The sequence below is a fragment of the Pangasianodon hypophthalmus genome, chromosome 13, assembly GCF_027358585.1.
Source record: "Pangasianodon hypophthalmus isolate fPanHyp1 chromosome 13, fPanHyp1.pri, whole genome shotgun sequence".
Lineage (NCBI taxonomy): Eukaryota > Metazoa > Chordata > Actinopteri > Siluriformes > Pangasiidae > Pangasianodon > Pangasianodon hypophthalmus.
This window is the reverse complement of record NC_069722.1, coordinates 21,581,346-21,598,520: the sequence shown is the minus strand read 5'-3', so window position 1 is coordinate 21,598,520 and position 17,175 is coordinate 21,581,346. Positions and strand designations below refer to the sequence as shown.

The 17,175-nt window shown below is 38.7% G+C and overlaps 1 protein-coding gene across 1 annotated transcript; it reads right to left on the bottom strand.

Moving 5' to 3' along the window:
* Positions 1 to 5,238: 5,238 nt before the first annotated feature.
* Positions 5,239 to 9,339, bottom strand: LOC113540583 (uncharacterized). Its single transcript, XM_026937154.3, has 6 exons — positions 9,219 to 9,339; positions 8,549 to 8,884; positions 7,952 to 8,191; positions 7,318 to 7,344; positions 6,848 to 6,961; positions 5,239 to 6,674 (listed from the first exon to the last, which is right to left on the bottom strand). Exons 1-6 carry the CDS (start codon positions 9,271 to 9,273, stop codon positions 6,652 to 6,654), a joined length of 795 nt encoding a protein of 264 aa, XP_026792955.2. The 5' UTR covers positions 9,274 to 9,339; the 3' UTR covers positions 5,239 to 6,651.
* Positions 9,340 to 17,175: the final 7,836 nt, after the last annotated feature.

Sequence of the window (17,175 nt, the reverse complement as noted above, 5' to 3'; positions counted from 1 at the left end):
GTGGTGACTCCTAACAGGAGCAGCTGAAAGAACAACAACAACATTTGTACTTACAGTTTTATTTAATACATGTACAGAGGTCATGAGTACTGTATATTTTGCACAGTCAATTATTTATAACTGAGTAAAGTTCAATATGTTGCCAGAGAAGTAGATATTTTTTATTATTATATAAGAAATAAAACATTATGGGGCATGCTGTTATAGGAAAATAATGAACAATGGGGTGGTGTGATAAAGCACATAAATTTAGATAAATTTAGAGTTTAAATTTCTGTGCTAATCTCAGTTGGCAGCTGGTTTTAATTGCTGTATGTTATTATGACTCTTTTCTGTAGCACTTTGAGATTTTCTTTAAAATGTAAAGTGCTTTATAAATAAAATGTATTATTATTATTATTATTATTATAAAGCGGAGTTACTGATAACCCCCAAAGTGAATTATCGTCCTATAACAGCATTTGCCAATGATTTCATTTTTAATTTATTAACAAACAACATGTCATGCTTTTTATCCATTTGTAGTTACATTTAATGTTGTGTAATGTCTGCAAGACATTACGTTAGTTCCTATCATCGCTTACATTGTAGCAGCTATAAACAGTACTTCCCTCTCCAGTCTCTCATTTTCTCTCTCTTGAAGTCGAAAAAAGAAAAAAATGCAGTTTGTCATGTTGTTTACTGCTACATTTAACTTTACTAAGCTTGATAACATTAATGATTTATTTTTATTGAGCTTATTTTTATTAAGCTTGATAACATTACCCTACAAAACAGACAACTCACCTTAACAGGTAAAATTTACACATTGTGGCATCCACATCACAGAGCTTTGTTGTCACATAATATATTATCAAATGCAATCTACAATGCCTGAGAAAAAGGCTGCAGAACTTGGGCATTTTAGCTGACTTTGGAGCTCTATTTCTGATCAAGATGACACCTCAGGTGCTGCTACAGAGCTCATTATGTTTCAGTTGATCATTTTCCCTGACTCAGAGACTTTGTTTATTCAATTACATTTTTGGGAGAATTTATAAATTTATTTTTAAGATATGATGAACCTGTAGTACATTTTGTTTAAAATAGTAAACCTCTTTGTAGCAATGTTTGATTTGTTTAGTTTTATACAGACAAAAACAGACATTATTGTGCATTGTTTATGATTAATTTTTCTTCTAAATATTCTGAGAATCAAATTGAATCAAATCAAATCGTGGAGCGAGTATCATAAATCGAATAGTGTATCTTTATACCCCTATTTGTTAGTCTGAAAATAATTTAATACTAGCTGAAGCTAATTCTACAGTCAGCTGCAAAACACCATGTTGGGAATATATATATATATATATATATATTATACACACAAAGTACAGGTATGGAAAAACAGAACAACAGCTCAGAACATCCATAAATAAAGACAATCAGCAAGGCTTTGAAAATGAGCACTATGTGAGTCAGCATTATATAGCCCATGGGGAGGAAATGAATGTGACAACAGAAGAAGAGTCCTAGAATTTGGAGGATGGGGCCCTCTCGTGGCGTGTTGGTGAATTGCCTCTTATGGATGTGACCGTCACTACCTAATCCCAATCCCAGAGACAGGGCATGGCAGCACAAACAGGCCAAGCTGCCCTCCATCTAATTAAGCTATGAGGAGGTTCAGTGCTGTGCTGCATGCTTTCAGTTTCAGAATCAGCAATTTCTGCTGAGTCACTAGCTTGTCTACACACAAGTGCAATTTTTAAGTGGGTGGCAAAAACTAATTAGTACATCACTGGTGTCCAGCTACCTTCCATCAAAGGCAGTCATCACAAACGCTGATTACAGAGGGTGAGAAGTATAATCAAAGCCACCTCTCACCCCAACCGTGGTCTGTTTACTCCTCTACCATCTGGGAAATGCTACAGGAGTCTTCTCTGTTGCACTAGCAGACTCAGGAACAGTTTCTTACCATCAGCTGTTAGCCTTCTGAATTCTGAACTCAGGCACTGAAGTACACACGATCATAATGATCTCATCCTGAACTCAGACACTGAACTGTTCACCCCCATTCTGACTATGTTTAAAAAAATTTTTTAAAAATATATAAATATAAAATGTTTAATATATATATAGATAGATATAATGACAAAGTTGAATCTAATCTAATCTAATTTTAAGAATGGGTATGTCCTTTAATATTGAAATATGATAGACAGATTAATTATTTTTGCACACTGTTACATTGATTTATTTATGTTCATCAATAACAGTGTAGCCTTAAAAGTATTCAAGCTGGAAATTTAAATTGTAGCCTGTGTATGGATGTTAAATGGAGTAATGTGTTAGATGTGTTCTTATCCGCACAAATAAAACAGCCTAAAAATAACAATAATAATTCCCTAATGACGGAAAAGATGACTAGTCGACTACTTTTTTGAATTACTGGTCGACTAGTAAAAATAGCAGTAATGCAACCCCTAATCTGTATGTCTATGAGACATCCAAGACAGGTTCAATATCTGGGCATCTAACTAGGAACCCTTTTAAACAAGGTTATCTTCTAGGCAGAGTTTCAAAGAAAAAGCCATATCTGTGACTACTCAATAAAAGGAAAATATTAAAATGGGAAAAAGAACACAGATATTGGATGGAGGATGATTGGGGGGAAAAAGTGCTATGGACAGCTGAATCTAAGTTTGAGGTGTTTGGATCACAGAGAATAACATTTGTTTTAAATGAAAGGGTACATGGCAAAGTGCTTGATGCCATCTGTCAAGCATGGTGGAAGAAATATGATGGTCTGGGGTTGCTTTAGTGCTGGTATTGTGGGAAATTTCTACAGGGTAAAAGGAATCTCAGAAAAGGAAGGTTATCACTCTCGTGCCATAACCTGTGGACGGTGATTGACTGGAGCCAGTTTCATCCTACAACAGGACAATGACCCAAAGCACTGCTCCAAATTATGCAAGACCTATTAAGAGAAGAAGTAGTCAGCTGGAATTCTGTTTGTAATGGCTGAGCCAGCACAATTACTGCATCTCAACTTTATTGAGCTGTTGTGGGAGCAGCTTGACCAGATGGTACAAAAAAGTGTCCATCAAGCCAACCCAATTTGTGGAAGGTGCTTCAGCAAGCATGGCGTGATATTTCTTCAGAATATCTCAACAAACTGACAGCTAGAATGCCAAAGGTCTGCAAGGCTGTAATTGCTGCAAATGCAGTTTCAAATGCAGTTTTTAGTTTCAAAAGTTTGAAACTAAATTGTTATTTTAAGCAGAAATCAGTATTTCTAACCTTGTCAATGTCTTGATGATATTTTCTATTCATTTTGCAACTTATCTGATGAGTATGAGTTTTCAAGGAAATTGAGAATTTGCCGAATGATTCAAACATCAAAGGGAAGCGAATTGACGTGACACCAGCCTCCCAAACAGATGTTTTAGCCTAAACAAATGAAATAAATCTAGCTCATGAAGGAGCTTCATTACAATGTGGTTAAACTTGTAGCAGTCAGTGCATTTATGCACAATCAGCACCAAGCACATGCCTAGATAATATCATTTATATACCAGAACATAGTCAATCAATTTCAACAATAATCAATTTGACATGTTTATACCTTCTTGTGAAGTCTGTTAGCTCATTTAGCAAATTCTCTCCCTCAAAACATCATGTGAAAGTCCCCGTCTTTTCTTAAATCTGCCCTGACTTCATCCAGTGGGTCTGTTCTGATTCTGTTTGTTTGGGTTGCCATTCAATCAGTCCAAAATAACCAATACTTTGGAAAAAAGCTATTCATTTACAAAAATGCTGTGTAAATTGGGCTTTCCTCATTCGTATCTTAAATGATTTATTATTGTACAGTCAGTATGCCTTATCAGTTCAAAGCATTTCTCAGCTGTATCTCACCAGATGAATTTGCAGTAAAGCTCAGTAAAGGACAAAGCTATTTGGTATTCACTAGAGGGCAGTACCTTTATGACAAATCAGCCATTCATTTGGACATAATAAAAATACCTGGAACAATTCAAATAGCAAGGTCAGCACTGGTGTCACTGAAAAAGCACAGATTACAATTTTGAGTCGAGCTTTAAGAAGGCCAAAGGTGCCTAGTGTTCCCGGAATAGACTCTGGAGCTCCTCCTGTGCTGACCAGGATTATTGACTGGACTGAGTTACAGCAATTTTTAGAAGTGAATAATGACTTTAATTGGTATTTGTTTGATATGAGCAGAAGCACTGGATCATATCACAATTTTTTTTTTCATTAAAAAGCATTAGTATAATGAATATTAGAGAAAGAACAGTATTATTGTTTGGCATCACATTGCTTAGCAGACACACAAGAGCGTGAACCCAAGTACTTTAATGATTAAACAGTCAAAAATAAACATCTCGAGATTTGTTCATGTGAGTGGCTACAAAATGTATTTAAATTCTTAAAGTCTCAGGATATTATTGAATTATATACCATAAATAATAATATACAGAAACTGCTACGAGTTATTCATTAACAACAGTTAAACCAATAGAAAAGATCTGTAGCTACAAGAGAGAAAAATGTGAGTCTGCACTTACTGATGCGTCTGGCGAATTTAAGGGGTTAAAGAGGCTGCCTTTTACTATTGCTTTAGGATCAATCAGATCTAATTTTATAAAACGGCAGCTCCTGTGAACATTGACAGGATCCCAAAGAGGACCACCATTTTCATTTAATCCAGAGAACAGTCCTTTCTCTCACTAGCTAGAGACATTAATGAGCAGTCCCTTATGCACACAGCCTTGTTAGACTCTAGTATTTAAGCACTTCCTCTGTTTCTGAGTTCACTGGAAAGAATGAAAGAATTAGATGGAATTCTAAAATGATCAGTTTCTATACTGACAAAGGAGATTAAGCTTTGTGTTTAACAGAGCCCTGGGGAAAAAATCTTTGCCATTTACTTAAACTGTTAAACAATAACCAGCTATCTGTTACTACTTCTCATTCACTTAAAGGGGTCATCCTGTTAGAACCCGTTTGGAAAACTAAAGACACATATTGGCTGTGTTTTTAAAAATACAGACCAGCAGGTTTCCACCAATTGCACTGATTTCACTGTTTTTAATTTCTCATGCATGGTCACATGATCATGTATAGGAAGCTTTTTGATTTCATCACAGCCACATATGCTGCTATCTATGAAAACAGCATGCAGCAAGAATGAGGTGGTATTTGTTGGGGGGGGGGGGGGGGGGTCACTGCATGGCTAACATTCTCCATTTTAATTTTGGTAAATTAAAAAGTATCCAGCCAAAAAAATCTACCATAACCAAAAAGAACGGTATAAAGGGCACCACAGGAGGGAACGTCGGTAGCCTAGTGCTCATTAGTTTGTGATTGGCTCTAAAAGTTAGGTATATCAGCATGTTCAATTCCGCAGAATTTGTCCCGTCATAGATTTCACAATTTGAATGACTTTTACATGCCATGTATGATCATGTCTACATAAGGAGGAGTACATAAAAGAAGCCCTATAACTTGGGTTCACTTCCCCAGAATCTGCCCTGACTTATATTACTGGGTCTAAATTCTCTCACAATGAAATTCCCACTGATCTTAGTGCTTAGAGCCTTAAAGCCATGGTTTTTATTACATCACACATTTATAATGTGTCTATTTTTAATATAACGCTCAATGTGAATATCTAGTTATGCCTTATGGTTTAGTTAACGCCCTTTTTTGTCTTCCAGGCTTTTGTTGATTAACAATCATGTTTACATAGATGTCATAGGTGATTCTTTCAGCAATAGAAGAGAAAAATGTTCAGTAGGTGTTCCTCAATATCTGTCTTCATACAAATCCACTTTCATCCCATCTGTTTTTAAGTGCAGCCCTCATTCACAGCATCTTGGCCCTCCTTCTCAGCTTCTTATTCTGAATGATCTGTCTCCACAATGAAAGAAGACCTTTCCTGCTCTGACCGGTGTATACTCAAACCCTACGTGCAATGTTACAGGTAAAAGGACAGTTGGATTCACAAAAAAAAAATAAAATCAAAATGTAGTCAACAAAACCTAAATCCGTGTTTCCTGGATCTCTTTTTCCTTTTATGTTCCTCTACTCAATCTTGTCTCAGCTGTACTTCAAGAGCCAGGTATTTGTATTGAAAAGGCCCTGACCCTCTTGTACACCAAATGCTCAGGCAAATGCCTATACTACTTTCTCAGCTGGGTGGATTGTTGTCTGTGCTCTCACCAATCCCTGCACTTTAGATTATTCTTTGTACCTGGCCCTAATGTTAATTATTATTATTATTATTAAGACACAGTTAACTGGTCCATGATTGTTTCAGGTAAAAAATGCAACACGTTCTTTTCCAAATCTGACATATATTACATATTTTAAAATAATTTCCACAAAGCATTGTTGGTGTGATTGTAACAACAGCATTAAATCAGTGCATTGTTTTAGAATATTAAAAATAAACTTTGACAGAAACAAGGCCAATGAATCTGCAGGAATCATAAGGCTGTTTTAGTTTTGAACGAGCAAAACCCAAATGTGGTTTAAAAGAATTTGTGTTCTTTGTAAATTGTCCGTTATTATGGTCTGAATGAGATGGGGAGTAATGATGACTGGCATAGAGGAAAGAAACCATGAACTGCTTCTTCTGTTCCTAATCCAGGTTTATAGAGCTTCCTCATCATTTCCTGTGGAAGGAAATGACACTCAGGTGACCACTTTACTTACACCACCATGGAAGCTTTAGACATAAAATTTTCTTGCTGCTCATGCTGTCCTGTATTTACATTTTGACATATGGTATAATTTATTTATGAACTCTAGTGCATATTTTGTAAGGTAGTAAGCATTGAAGTCTTACTATCAGTTATTCTCTGTTTCCTGTAGATTCTGGTGTAGATATAAAATGCTCCCACTAACAGCGACAGTAGGATGATGACTTCAAAGAGCCACACAGACAAGAACACCATGAAACCTAAAAGAGATAACGAGAGCTTGACCTGAACCAAAAAGTGATCACACACACCACAGTGCTTTAAAAAGTGGTGGGTCCAAATGCCTGCTCGCCCCTCTTGTTCCAGCAGCCTTGTTCACAGATTATACTGTTACATATCCCTGTCTGTGTTTTGTTGCCTTGCCACAAGTTTAAGTCAGTATCATGAGTAAAACACATTTACATGGGAGTATGTCTTTCTGCTATAATATTATTGCTCTATTTCATCATTTAACCATTGTTTTTGGTCAGTAAGTAATCAGTAGTCACAGGCAGGAAATTAGCACATACAGACATATTGTGTAACATCAGGGAACTACAGGAACTGAGAGACTTACCAGTATTAGACTGTGTGAAGCTGGTCACTGCAGAAAAACAAGAACAAATATATTAATATTAAGCAGATCATCTATGATTTGCAGGAAGTTGGTGAAATCAAGGTTAGGCTGAAGAATAAAATAAAAATATAAGCTTGATATGCATAATGTCAGGTTATATACATGTAGAAAGTAGGTGTGCCGTAGCTTTTGACTTGTGAAAGTAAAAACGACCTGCTCATGCAACTTTTTGTTGCGTCTCTTAGGAATCGCAGTTCCGATGCTCACCTCTAGTCTCAAAAAAATATTCCCTTTCTTGCAAGCTGTTTATAAAAATTAATATTGTGCTTCCTATTCATATCTGTATATGTATCTGTTTCAAACACATTATCTGTTAATTCCAAAAAATGTATAGTATTTGTATACAGTTACAACCCTACAATGGCAATGCATTGCCAGTGATAATGGTTTTTGCCTCAAGCTTCAGTAAACACAATCTGAATTTACAGCTTCCTGCATTATTTTTTTGTATGTGTGTATAACTGCGGTTTCAACTGTCATTTGTTTCTATGATGGTGCTGTGACTGTATAGATTAACATGACAGATTGTTTTTGTTGTTATTGTTCTTCAATCCATTATTTAAAAAAGACTCACTGAGACATGGGTGGAGTTCAGTGGAATTTTGTTCGCTACTGACATGATTTTCTACGTAGCAGGTGACATTTCCATGGCTTTGTTCCAGCAGGAAAGTGCTGATCCCATCCTCTAGTTGAGAAACTAGGTTTAAATCAGAAGTCCCGTGGAAGCGGAGGTTGTCTCCATCAGCAGAACAGTACACTTTCCTGATCCCATGGGACAAGCAGCTGTATGACACTTTCACTGAGGACACCTCAGCTGCAAATGATAAACACTTCAGGATGAATTATTACAGTGGCCCATAAGTGCTAAATATATTAACAAACCAAAGACATAACAGGAAACGAGAAATGCATCAACTTTAACTCAAAACAGGAAAGCGAGGTCTTTTTAAACATCATATGTCCGTTACTGATTGGACATGGCATATGACTATCACAAGAAAAAGAATTACAAAAAAAAATTCCATCTGTCATCTAGTCATAAGTAAAACATAAGCAAAACATGTAAAAGGTGTTAATTGTAGAATGAACTGTTATATTCTGTACATTTATCAAATAACTTTTAAATGTTCCTGTGTGCTGTGTGATGTGATTAGAACTGGTGTGGTCTTACCTTCAATGTTCAGCTGGAGTTTATAATGTTTTTTAATATTCCCGTCTGCATCATTGATGGCTAAAAGGTATGTTCCAGAGTCATTCCGCTCTGCACTGCTTAGTATCATAGTTTTATTATCATTAACAAACTGCCATCTTGGGGAATTTGGTTTTGGTTGGTCAAGCTTGGTTTTTGTATATTTTAAAATGAAATGATTGGTAGATGTATTGCTGCTCAGTATTAGGTAAAACACATCCTCCTCAACCATTTGCAGGTGCAATCGTTGTCCCAGAGCTACATAACACTGATTAGTCTCTGTAAATCTACAGACAACAGGATCGTGAAACAGCAAACCTGCAGAAAAAAGTCTCATTAAACCAGCACACTGAAACACAGCACTGAGCCACTTAAATTACAGGAGAGCTGGATTCATTACTCTGGTGCAGTTTTCAATGAAGAAATAAGCATGGAAATAAAATTGGTAAAATCAGTAAAAAGCAACCTAAAATGTGTTTCGTGTGTGTTTTCCAAATTCTTTAAAGGAGACTCAAATGTACTAGTAAATATAAATATTTACTATTTCCTGAGCAAGTAGATAAAAACACATTCTTAGAATTTACATACCATACGACATAAACTGCACCGAAACTGTAATAAATGAATAAACTGGCATTCAGAACAAACCCACCTGTGGCACCTCCTATGAACATCCACAGGATCCCAAAGATGACCTGTATCCTCATTTCATCCACAGAACAGTCCTCTTGTTCTCTCTCTCTACCAGCTAGAGATCTTGTTCATGAGTGATGAGCAACTCCAATGGCAAAATAAAGCTCATTTTATATCAATAATATCATTGCACTGAGAAGTACAGGAAGTACCATACTTTTTTTTTTTGTTATAACCACTCCCTTCCTGTATACGAAGTGACTGAGCAAAAGGAAAGAGATCGACAGAATGCTAAAATTAGCATGTTTATCTAGTACATTGAAGTCTCACTTTTTTATTCCTATAGTCAACTATCTGTTGCTAAGCGAAATGTGTTTCTTTATTAGTATAAGGTGTTTAAATGTGCATGGCCTTGCTCCCTTGACCTTGAACTGACTCATCACTTGTGCAATCAGCACCACTGTTGTTTGGATGATTTGTAAGAGGAAATATTTCTCTCAGTCACACTTATGTGGCCAGTTGGGAGATAAACATCACACTACAGCCAGGTCGTTTTGGTTTCATCACAATCACAGATGTTGGACCATGATACAATCATGGTATCTGATGTCACGTCACTGAGTTAACCAGGGACAGGAACATAAGCAGGACCCGCTTTCCCACCCTGCTATTCATGAACCCTAGAGTCCTGACTCCCCCACCGTGCAACCCAGCACATGTATATAAATAAATAAAATGCATACATTGCTACATTACATGTTGATTATGAGTATTTGAGTAGTCTCGGTGGAACACAGAAGGCAGTCTTACTTTAGGCATCTGGCTTTTTTCTTGCTTTTCACCTCGCAAGCTCCAGTTAAAAAACAGTTAGGACCGATCTGACCATTTATTGGTGTCAAATTCAAACCCATACACCAATTATTTTTCAGAATTTATTTCCGATTCTGTGACTTTACATCCATTTGTTTGTTGTTACATGTATTGTATTGTATCATGTGTGACAGCGTACTGGCCTAAATCACTTTAAATCTATGTTTATTGAGAGCCCCCTAGTGGCCAGAACCCTGGGCACATGTACAGTAGGTCCGGTCAGTAATCCATCCCTGGTGGTATTACTTTATAATACTGTTCAGTAACTCATAGGTAAATATGCAGCGACTAAACATGAACGAATGTTCAACAAAACTGATTTGAAGTAAGGTTAGGGTGTGGATTTGTGCTTCCTTTGTTGTAATTTAAAATGTAAATTCAATTATATTGCATCATAAATTGCATAAGTAAACCCTCTGTCTATGCTTCATGAACCCCACTTTGAGAACCACTGCTATAGTGGACATCCAGGAGATATCTAATAAAATCATAAATCCTTCATTTTGACTACAGAGTGGACTGTTTCAAGTGTCAAACATGTTTTAAAGGACAACTTTTTGATGTGTCTGTGCAGTGCTTGCTCGTATTTGTGTCATCTTTTTTCCTGCCAGTTCCTCTTTACCTGTGCACTACATACAGACCATAGAGTGAACAGTTTTAGTACTAAAATCATTTCATTCTTGGACATTAGATCTTAAACGTTGCATCACATTTAAGGTGTTGGGATGTGGGAGAAACATGTAGCCCAACACTGGAAATGACTGAAGTAAGAGGCTGCTGTATTCTGTAACTGAGATGATGCTGGAGATGCAATATCCATTACCCTGGTAACTGTTAAACAGAAAAGAACATAATTACTTATTACTTAAGTGAAGCTAGGTTTGTGTGATGTAACCATGCTACTAGGTGACAGAATTAGTTTATTACAAGTGAAAATACAAGAAACGCACAAAAAATACTAGTGCTCATTAAACATAAATGTGAATCAGGTGCAAACAGTCATGTGACATGAGTGTTGTGATCATGTGATGTGCAGTGGCTGATGGGAGTTGTAGTCCTGTGCCCTATTCAGCACAACTATGACAGTAGGAATGCAATTACTGAACCACTGAAATTTGTTTATGCATTCAGAATTTATGTGTATCCATTAGTACCCTTCCTGAATATATTTCACCGATTGTACAATTTTATACTTCTGCCAGTCAATGGCAAGTGAGTGTTTTGATTAGTAGTTTTATTTTTAGCAGCACATAGATATCCCTGTGATAAGTTTTATGTTAACTGTGGAACACCAGGTTCCTAGTTTAAATAAATGAAATAAAGTCATTGCATTTAGGCACACTCAGCACCGAACTCATGTCTAAGTAATATCCAGAACAGTATGAAATTTTACATGCTTGTCAATTCCTGCTTGCTAGCTATTATAGCTGATTCACTTCCACAACACTTCAGATGAAAGTCCCTATCTTTTCATAACATGGCCACTGACTTTATCCATTGCATTCATTCTGATTTGGTCCCATACAGCTTCATTGTGATTGGTTGGTTCGCTGTTCAGTCAATCCAAAAACAAAAATGTTGTGTGCTAGTTTCACGACAAATTGGCCACTCATCTTCATCGAAAAAAAGTCTGACATGATACAAATGCATGGAACAAAGCAAACAGCAAGGTCAGCACTAGTGTTATTGAAAAGTTACACAGTGCAACTTTGAGTAGAGCCGTAAGGTAGAACATAAGTCCAAATCCGCCCAATGTTCCAAGGACGGGCACCAGATTCACTGCTAGGACTATGCTGTTTACTGATTGCACCTTAATTGGTATTAAGAGTCATGCTTATATGATTTCATATTTGTTTTGTGCACCAGCATTTTAACATATCACATTTAGATACATCATTTCTAATTTAAAAAAAATTATATATATATATATATATATATATATATATATATATATATATATATATATTAATGAACGTTAGTGAAAGAATAGTATTATTGATCACTGAGGTCTGTTTATGTAAGTGACTGCACCTAGCCTCTAGTCCAATGTTCTGGCTTAAGCTAAATAATTTATATAAATGCATGTGATCTGCAACAGAAGCAGTGCCTCTTCATGAGTACCTGAACTATGGCTATTTTTGTCTCATATGTTTATCAACTCTGCTATAGTATTTTTTTCACATACTTGGTTCAGCTTGAAATACTTTACTGCATCTGCGTTAGGAGTAAAAAGACCTCAGAATAAAAGTGGCCTCAAATTAGCACATAAGAGGCACTTCCATCAGTCACCTACTGTCATGTATTAGATCAAATGGGGCTTTTTCATCATAGATGTATGACAATTCTAAAATGTGTCTGCAGATTTATCTGACGTTTATGAGGCTGATCTAGTTTTTAAGGAGCCCTATCTCCTTTCCTCTTTACTATCTAGACATCAGACATCCAGTGCAACACCAAGTTATAGCACCTACAGAAGTTCTATGACGGCTCTTACATTATAGAGTGGATTTATAAGTACCAGAGACAAAGATACTTCCCCTATTTGTGAATCAAAATGTTCTCATTTACCATGAGATCTTTTTTTTAAATGTTATAACTATTCTTGAATATTAACTCATATTCTGGTTAAATTTCTCAATATGCTTCACAAATATATAGTAATGAGCACTATAGTAAACACTGATGTCTTACTCTCAGATACACTCTGGTTTATATAGATTCTGGGGTAGCAGAACAGTGACACTAACAGTGACAGCAGGATGATGACCTCAACAAGACACACAGGCACACATGGCATGAACCCTGACAGAAGAGAGAGAGAGAGAGAGCCCCAGAGAGTGGGCACACTTACTTATTTACTGACTTACTTACTTAGTTTATTTATTTACTTTCTTATTTTTAACTTTCACACCAGAAATATCATCTGAGCCAGGTGTATGGTGTAAAAGGATAAATCTGGAGACAAGATGTTGAAGCAGATAAGATTTATTTGCAGAAGTTTCTTCAGATAGAGGAATACAGAAGTTTCAGCTCAGAGTTTCGGCCTTGTCACGCTCTTTTTCATGCTTCCTGTCTGACTAAGTACATGAAGGCCTACTCAATATATAGCAAACTTTACATAAGCATTTATGTAAATACTTAGGTAATCATGGGCCACTTATCCATCCTCCTTTGTCCTTGGTATCAACTTATCTGGAACATGATATGTCAGAAGAGAATGTCTTCAGTACAGTGTACAACTCAAAAAAGTAAACTCCGACAAAGAGAAAATCCAAATAATTCCACATTACTCATTTACTTACATGTATGTGCATACTTACTTTCTTTCTTACTTTGATTATTTACTTTCTTTCTTTCTTATTTACCTACCTGATTATTTACTTACTTATTCATTTACTTTCTTTATTTACTTAATTACTTTCTTACTTTCTTACTGATTATTTACTTTTATATTTACTTATTTATTTAGGATCAACCAGATCCTGAAAGAGCAAACTTGCAGAGGAAAAAAAAAACGAGCTAAAATTTATATCTAAAATTTAAAAAAAAAAATTTTGCTTCATAAAATCATTTCTTTAGAAAATACTACATGGGAATTTCCCAAAATGTTGATTATTCTTAGGTTTATTTAATTAGATTAATTGCATGAATACATGTACATTTTTGAAAACCTATTCACTGGTAGTGTCTTGCCTTAGATGTGCATTTTAAAGCCATAAAAGGCTCGTTCTTTTTTTTTTTTTTTCATATTAATAGTGAGAACAAGTAAGAACAAGCAAGGCTACATTTGCATATAGACATGCTACTATGAAAATTAAACTTGTAAAAGGTGTTAGAGTATAAAATGAATTATTATATTCTATACATTTATCGAATACTGTAACTTGTAAATGTTGTAGTGTGCTGTGTGATGTGATTAGAGGTTGTGTGGGCTTACCTTCAATGTTTAGCTGGAGATTATAGCTGCTTTTACTATTTTTGTTTGCATCAAAGGTGAATAAAGTGTATGCTCCAGAGTAGTTCATCTCTGCACTGGTTAGTATCATAGTTTTATTATCATTCTCAAACTGCCATCATGGGGAATTTGGTTTTCGTTGGTTAAGTTGGGTTTTTATATATTTTAAAATAAAACAGAGAACAGTTTTCTCTTTATCAGCTAGGAATTCTGGTCATGAATGATGAGCAAAAACAATGGCAAGGAGAAGCTCATTTTACACTAAAAACATTAAAATGAGAAGTAGAGAAAGTAGTATACCACTCAGTTCCTGTATTCTAAGTGACTGGACGACAGACAAAGTGCTAAAATTAGCAACTTCCGTACAACTACAATAGAAGTGTAATTTTGTGTTTAGCTGGACCATTGAAGAAAATTCTTGCTAGTTTATTCATAGAGTTGGACAATAAACTGTTCTCTGATGCTGAGCGAAATGTGTTTCAGCAAATGCACAGGCCCCTGATTGCCTTATGCCACAACCCTGCCCATTCAAAAATAATGAACCCATTACTATGTTACATGTCCATTATACTATAGGCATTTGAGTAGTCTCTGTAGTAAGCAAAAGGTAGTCTTACCTTAGGTGACTGTCTTATCTCTTACAATCACCTTGTAAACTTATCCAATTGTCCTTAACAAGCTCCAACATAGAAAATTATTTATTATTGTACAGCAATATTTTATCTATTTATTGGAGCTACATAGCTTTCGATTGCTGAAAGTTCTTCCCCCAGAACACTTTTTTAAAAAAAAACTGTAGGCATCGCTGTTTTTGAGTCTCAAATACATTTTAAAGGGCATCTGTTGGATGTGTCTGTACTCAGTGGTTGCCCTTCTTGATGTTGACTTTCCTCATGCCACTGTTCCTCCTTAACTGTACATTACAGATATACAGACCATAGAGTACAGTGTTTTCTTCCTAAAATGATTAAATTAATTAAAGCAGGGCACTAAACTGACCCTCACCCTGCTTGAGAGTGATCGCCGTGCCTCCTGGGTCCCTCTGCAACACTGCTGCTCCCTGTTCACCGCACCCAGCTCCAGGACAACCGCAACCTCACCTCTCTTCACCAGCTGCCCTCACCTCCACACCAGCCTTCCCCCTAAACCAGCACTTAAAATGAAGAGCACGTTTCCCCCACTTCTGCCTCCTGGTGTCTTGGTTCAGCCTTCTTGCAACCTCGCGGTGCTACAGTATTGGAGAATGCAGGCATGAACACAGACACAGGCCACAATACCACGATGGACACCGTGTTGCAGCACTTCCTCCAAACCAGCCTACAGCAGCAGGCGGTGACCCAGGAGCTGGCTTAAAGCCTCCAGGTCACCACCCAAGAGCTCTTGGAGCTGAGGAAAAGGCCGCCCGCCACTGCCGTCCCTCTCTCCGACCCCTGCCGAAAGGCCCAGCGTCTCCTCACCAAACTCACCAGCGACGACAATGTCGAAGCATATCACCTCACTTTTGAGAGGATCGCCCAGAGCAAAGGCTGGCCCAAGTGGGACTGGGCCCACACTTTCGCCCCTTTCCTCTTGGGGGAGGCCCAGCTGGCCTATCACGCACTCCCCCTGTTGAAGCCTCACAATATGAACTCTTAAAGAAGGAAATCCTCATATGCTGCGGCCTTTCCCCAACCATTGCAGTGGAGTTCCACCACTGGAGTTACGACCCTAAAGCCACCCCTCACGGCCTGGATGCCCTGCTGCGCGCCGCCAAGAGGTGGCTACAGCCCGAGACCCCCACTGCTTCTGAGGTCGTCGAGAGGGTGGACATGGACCACTTCCTAAGGGCTCTGCCGCCTGAAGAACAGAAAGCTGTCTGCATGCGGGGTGTCCACAACCCCCCGGGAGATGCTCGAGGTATTGGAGCGTGCGGTGGCCACCCTGGATGCCACGACGCCTGGACCAGCACTCTCATGGGGAGAGGAGGCCCACCACTCTGCCTACAGATCTCCCAGGGACGAGCTCATGCCTACCGAGCCGGACCCCGCTGCCACAAGCCCTGGCTCGCAGGTTGTGCTCTCCATAAGGTGACCCCTCCCAGCTCCCCGACCATCCCTGTGGAGGTAAACGGCAAGCCAGTCTCAGCCCTCCTGGACTCTGGAAGCACCGTAACCATGGCATGGCGCTCCCTGCTTTCACCCCCTCCTAAGGCCGATGGATTGGTCCGAGGAGTGGCCGCTCCTCATAGGTCTCATCCCGGCGCTCCCCGTGCCTCTACTCCTGGGTCAAGACTGGCCAGGCTTCTCCACTGCAAAGGCATCACGATCTCCCCTGAGACGTAGATCCAGAGCGACATGGCTGTGGGTCCAGAGGTCCTGCCTGGCCCAGGGTGCCTGGGCGACCTCAGCAGGGGACAACTCCCCCCCTAACCCTGTCTCCTCTGTGAGGCGGGAGCAAAAGGAGGACGACAGGCTGAAACACTGTTGGGGCCAGGTGCAGGTCATCGAGGGAGTCCAGCAGGACCCAGAGCAGAGACTCCCAGCTGCATATTTCCTGGTACGCGGGGGCCTCCTATACTTCAGGACAGAGTGCTGAGGCCAGCACTGCGAGCTGCTAGTGGCCCCCTGCAGCAAGTCCCATGCCCTATAAGCCTGCACCAGCTCTCCTCATTCATCTCCCTATCATTGGTGTTCCTTTCAAACGGTTAAGCATGGACGTCATGGGGCCACTGCCGAAGTCTGCCTGGGACCATGAGTACATCCTGGTCATCGTGGACTGCGCCACCTGGTACACTGAGGCAATACCACTTCGGAAAGCCACCTCCCGCAACATCAACTGAGAGCTCCTTCTCCTTTTCAGCCGTGTCAGGATCCCTAAGGACGTCCTCACAGACCAAGATATGCCTTTTATGCCCAAGCTAATGGTGGATCCGTGTCGATTGTTGCAGTTAAGTGTCTGTCTACCACCCGCAGACTGATGGTCTCATGGAACGCTTCAACCAGACTCAAGCGCATGCTGCGGTGCATGGTAGAAGAGGAAGGGAGAAACTGGGACCTTCTCCTCCCATATGTCCTCTTTGCCAGCCAAGAGACACAAGCGTCCACCGATTTCACCCCCTTCAAGCTCTTCTTTGGACAGCGACCTCGAGGACTGCTAGACGTGGCCCAGGAGG

Bases quoted from the DNA above. Each gene is read 5' to 3' on its own strand.
- LOC113540583 (XM_026937154.3), bottom strand. From the start codon at position 9,273: ATGAGGATACAGGTCATCTTTGGGATCCTGTGGATGTTCATAGGAGGT. The intron at 6,962-7,317 runs GTAAGTCTCTCA...TATCTCTTTTAG, and splicing joins CTTCACACAGTCTAATACTG to GTTTCATGGTGTTCTTGTCT. The intron at 6,675-6,847 runs GTAAGACTTCAA...TTCCTTCCACAG, and splicing joins GAAACAGAGAATAACTGATA to GAAATGATGAGGAAGCTCTA.